This window comes from Agrilus planipennis, unplaced genomic scaffold, assembly GCF_000699045.2.
Source record: "Agrilus planipennis isolate EAB-ADULT unplaced genomic scaffold, Apla_2.0 scaffold57, whole genome shotgun sequence".
NCBI lineage: Eukaryota > Metazoa > Arthropoda > Insecta > Coleoptera > Buprestidae > Agrilus > Agrilus planipennis.
In genome coordinates, this window is record NW_020438879.1 from 1,054,941 (window position 1) to 1,060,115 (window position 5,175).

Here is a 5,175-nt window from a genome sequence, read left to right on the forward strand (position 1 = left end):
GAAAGATTTTCTTGTGAGGACCAGTTATTTTCAGGAACCTGAGAGAGATTTTCATGGGAACTTGTTTGTACTGGAGTCAAACTATTACTACGACGGTTAAGACGTCGATTGTCTACAACGGATGTAAAGAAATTCACTGGTTCAGGGTTGGGAGACACGGATTCATCACTAGATTCGTTTACTGGTTGACTGAAATTGTTTGGATAAACTCGATCCATAACCTGCCCATAACAAATAACCATACAATTAATATTTTCATTAAGAAACTTCATGTTTTAATTCACTGCAGAAAAATTATAAATAATAAAAGTACTTAAACAAGAAAAATAAAATTATTTTCACACACTTCTTTAGATTAGAAATACATGAAGTGCAAAGAGACTCTTTCCGATTTGAAAAGAAAAGCAAAAGGCAGAATCTTGCCAAATGATTTAATCAAAATACTGCATTTAAAAGCAGTTGTCACCGCAATATATAAAAAAGATTACAATAAGCTTATTGAGAATTATAGACTGCCTATACTATCGATATGTAACTTTGCGAAACTAATATTGCTTTCGTGAAAAGCAGGACGGTGAATGCTTTAGCCCGAATAATATATCTACGATAAATTAGGCAAGAGCAGTTGATAGTAGCTGCCTCCCTGAATCTGTTTAGTTGCCAATGCACTCTAATACTGAATACAGTAACAATACCTATAGCGAAGTCTTTACACAACTTCAATCCTGATATTGAGATACCCAAGGCGCTATCCTGAATCCGCTATTATATGTATAATGTATACATAAATGATGACACTGAGATTACGACTAGAATTTGGTTGAGAACTATCGTTTGGTTACAAGCAAGACTACATCTCAACATGGTTAATACCATATATATAGCATTTACCATTTACAAATACATATTTCTGCCTGACCTGGACATTTGTGTAGACCTATATCTAGAGTTGAGAAGTACCTGGAGTTGAGGATTAATAACGGTTTTATTAGGTGGAGCAGTCGCATCAACAGCATTGTGGCACACTCAATTTACTCAATTTAGGAATTGATCGTACTTCTCCCTGTTGTGACACTTATGTAATATGTACTATACTGTTCTCTTATGCAGAGTATTCTGAAATAAGTAGCAAGGTTTGGAAGGTGTTAACTGGATACAAAATGAGAAGGCATGATGAGTAAGCAGTGTGGTCAAGAGACAAAACTCCCATTAAGTAAATTTCCAAACCACCATTGAGGCATTGCTGAGGTGCGTTTTTTTTTATAGGCGGTTCACCAATAAAAGAAATTAATTACAACACCAGTAAATACAGACACACACACACAAACATATGTACCATGATCCAGACTACGCGCCAGCCAGGGTACATGGCCAATATGTCCAATCGAACGTCTAGAAACTCACGCACTGGACAGTGCAATATTATTCTGCACTGACCTATGACACAGGCACACTGACTTATTGACTCGACTGACTACATACATATATACAAGTCTACAACGTTCAAAAAACAAAGAACTATTCTAGTTTGGCTATCACACTTAATCTAATCTAACAAATAACAATGCATGTGTCAAAAGTACAAAATAAATACAACAGCATACTGCTAACCACCAGCTGATTGAATGAGGAGTTGCATTGTCATATTTTTCTGCGTTATCCTACCTACCAGACCGGACTGGCTCTTGTCTGAACTCTCAAATGCGTTTTAAACAGTAAACATTCGAGCCACAAACCATTTAATTAATTTTCTTATTTTATAGTGTCCTATCGCCTCCTTCAAGCTTGTTACTTATTTCAGAAACACATTATACATTCTCGACTAAAATTTTGTGAAATCAGATTTCTATTTTTTCTTACCAGTATCATTGGTGTATATTTTATTTAATAAGTAAATTATAAGAGTACAAATAAAAAGAAATAACCAAAATAAGATAATGCATCACTCACTCACAACTTAAAAATATGAACAATAGGTAGGTACTAGATTTTTAAAACTTAATGAACTCTAATATATATAAGACTTAAAAGAAGAGATAAATTCCTGATAAAATCAATAAGCATATTCATCAATTTACATAAGCGAAAAGTGGTCGAGTTATAGCAATTCCCATATTGAGTACTCCCTTTGACATTAATAATTTTTGGAACAGTTAGTTGGTCATGATATAACTTAAAAGCAAAACAATATTCATGACAGAGGTGAAGCTACTTGATAGTAAATACATATTAAGTCTACATAGAACAGAATGATGAAATTGTGATCGGAAAAATGCATTGGTGAAGCAAGTAACAAAGAAATATGTACCGAAGGTTCCTAAGTTGTTCAGTAGTTGGACCAAACAATAAGACCAAAAACTTTACTGAAATCAAGATACAATATATCGATTCACGCGAAAATAAATGAGTCATGATTTATTAATACACGTAAAACAAGCTTTAATACTGCTGCCATAACATTATGAAATAAGAATAGAAACTAATAATTTAACATTGAAACTTGTTATTAATCTTACCTGTTTTAATACTTGCTTAAAAGATTTCTTTTCTTCTTTATTAAATGCAGGATGTACGAAAACATAAGACATTATCTCTACACATTCGTTGTATATTTTATAAGGCTGGACAACAAACTCAGACAGTACTCTCTGTATTGTGACAAGATAGCTCTCTGCAGCTTCCCTGTTATTGGGGCTTAATAAAGGCAAATGTGACAACAATATTGATAACACTAACTGTGGTCGTTCAGAAAGTAGATTAGAAATAAAAATAGGGTCATTTGCATTTCTTTCCATCATCTGTGCTTCAGGAGTATTTACAGCAGCAATTGACTGTTCCAATGCATGTTGTAAAAATCGAGCGTTTGCAAATGGTAGACCAACCATTAAATAGTAAAGAGCTACTGTTCTTTCACAACTGTCCCACTTATAAAAACGAAGGCGCATTTCGTTTAACTGTTCACAAAATTCCGAAAAATCTCTCATTTGAGGGTATTCCATTTTTGAGGGTGTCTAAAATTAAAATGCATTTACAATTCTAGCTTACATTAAGATCTAATAAACTAAAATGAAATCGAAGGTATGGTAAAAGCTGAAGGAAGGCAAATAATATAATTTTAAATGCAATGCCAAATGTGATAACTTTGATTATTTTTTTGCATACAACGTTTTACAACAAATTAAATACTATAAAAAATACGTATTAAAAAAATAAATTAAAAAAGGTACATATTTCATAGATAGTATACAATTTTGTATTTTGCATTTGAAATGGCAAATTAATAAAGTATTTGCATTTCATATTTATATACTTTTAATAAATCATTTTCTGCTAAAATACAAAATGTTTTTTTGTAAAAAATAGCAAGTAATTAGCAAACATCAAATTTTTTATTCCTACCATAAGTAATTAAATTTTCATCATTTTAAATTTGTCACTTATTTGTCCAATTAACAACATGGAAAAAGGAACTATCCTACGCTTATTAAATTATTTGGATAACCACTATATTAATAGTTTACTACATTTTATCTGGTATTTCTGGATATTTTGTTAGCTTTTTCATGTAGATGTACCTACTACAGGTGTACAGTTAAGATTTGACGTCAGAACTTTTACATTAATTATAAAATTAATTAATATTCATAAAGAATTATGACTTTAGTTAACATGAATATTCGCAAACAAAATTAAAATGTTCGATTGAGTGAATTTGAATTACCATTTAAAAAACTTTGGCGAAGTGAAAATTCTGTAACATGGATATAAATATACAAAAGTACCTCTAAGGATAGAAACAAACGCAAACATTCGAATATGTAACATTGATCTTACCTTTACACATTTATTACGATTCTTAAATCTTTTACTTGTAAACAGAATGGCACTTTTTCGTCTTTTCACACCCTAGAGGAAAATAATTTTGTTAAAAACATTCGTACGAAATGACATATTTCTAATGACTAATCACAAATCCACAGATACATGAAGTATGACAGACGCATTAGTACATACTGCTCATAGATAGGCTACTGCTAGACAATTGTGTGAATCTGGCATCCGATATAAATAATCTTCCAATTTAAACTTTACCAATAAATTGTGCGCCGTTTGCGCGTTCAAAATATGTACGTATCACAATTGTGCGTTCATTAGTTCTGTTAAAAAAAAAAAGGAAACTGTTTCGGATGTAGGTGGAAATTAAATGTAAATTTATTCAAAAACTACTGAAGGTATGATAATTAGTTGACGCTAAATGATTGCGTGTGATTTGTGCTTGAATACTGATCGAATATGGTAAGCCGAATTTATCTTTATATTATTGCTTTAGCCGTATGTCGTTGTAATAATTTCTTGGTTCGAAAAGTGAGGGAGATGGCGTATGATTTCGGACTAGTGCTATCTCTTTGTCCATGTCCATTACTAAACGTCAATGATACATAGACAAATACTACTATTTTTCATTGATATTACTAATGCGCGTGCGCCATTGGTGAATCATAGATAATAGTATGGTCATTGAAAAATTTTTAATTATTTGTAATCATTACTAATAAATGATATAAAAATAAACTCCACTTGGCATAATTAATTATTTAATTAGTAGTTCAATCTTCAGGCACAAATGACACGCAATTAATTGGCATCAATTAAATTATATCTTCAAAAGTTTTTGAATAAATTGGCATTCAATTTTCAGCTGCATTTCATTTCTATATCATAGATATTTACCTAATAAACAAACAGCATTAAAAAATACTGTAGCTGTAGGCAACTCAACATACTGTTAAATGTAGGCAACCTAACATATTCTGGACATATCACCGCATTGTTTTTTGGGCTAACCAAGAAAATGCCAATGATTTCAAAAAAGACATGCATAAGCAAGGAGTAAGAGAACTAATTCAAAGTTTTTGTGGCTTTCCCTGTAGTGCTGGTACGCAAGAAGGATGATTCCACTAGATTCTATGTGAACTACAGGAAGATGAACGACGTAATGATGAATCCACTACCCCGAATCGACGACACACTAGATAGTCTAGTTGGAGCTAAGTGGGGTTCTACTTTTGATTTAAAAAGTGAATACCAGCAATTTTTTGCTCCAGTCATTGAATGGAGAGGTAAACATATGAAATTGATTGAAAAAAAATAACAATTAGACCGGATATTCATTGC

General features: G+C 31.8%; 1 protein-coding gene across 1 annotated transcript in view; it reads right to left on the reverse strand.

Moving 5' to 3' along the window:
* LOC108737359 (protein Smaug) overlaps positions 1–3,951 on the reverse strand; it is a 16,017-nt gene extending 12,066 nt beyond the window's left edge. The window contains exons 1-3 of the mRNA XM_025981463.1: positions 3,835–3,951; positions 2,517–3,011; positions 6–221 (exon numbers count right to left, since the gene is read on the reverse strand). Coding sequence (XP_025837248.1) covers positions 6–221; positions 2,517–2,999 — 699 coding nt within the window. The 5' untranslated portion in view covers positions 3,000–3,011; positions 3,835–3,951. The remainder of the gene's footprint in view (positions 1–5; positions 222–2,516; positions 3,012–3,834) is intronic.
* Positions 3,952–5,175: the final 1,224 nt, after the last annotated feature.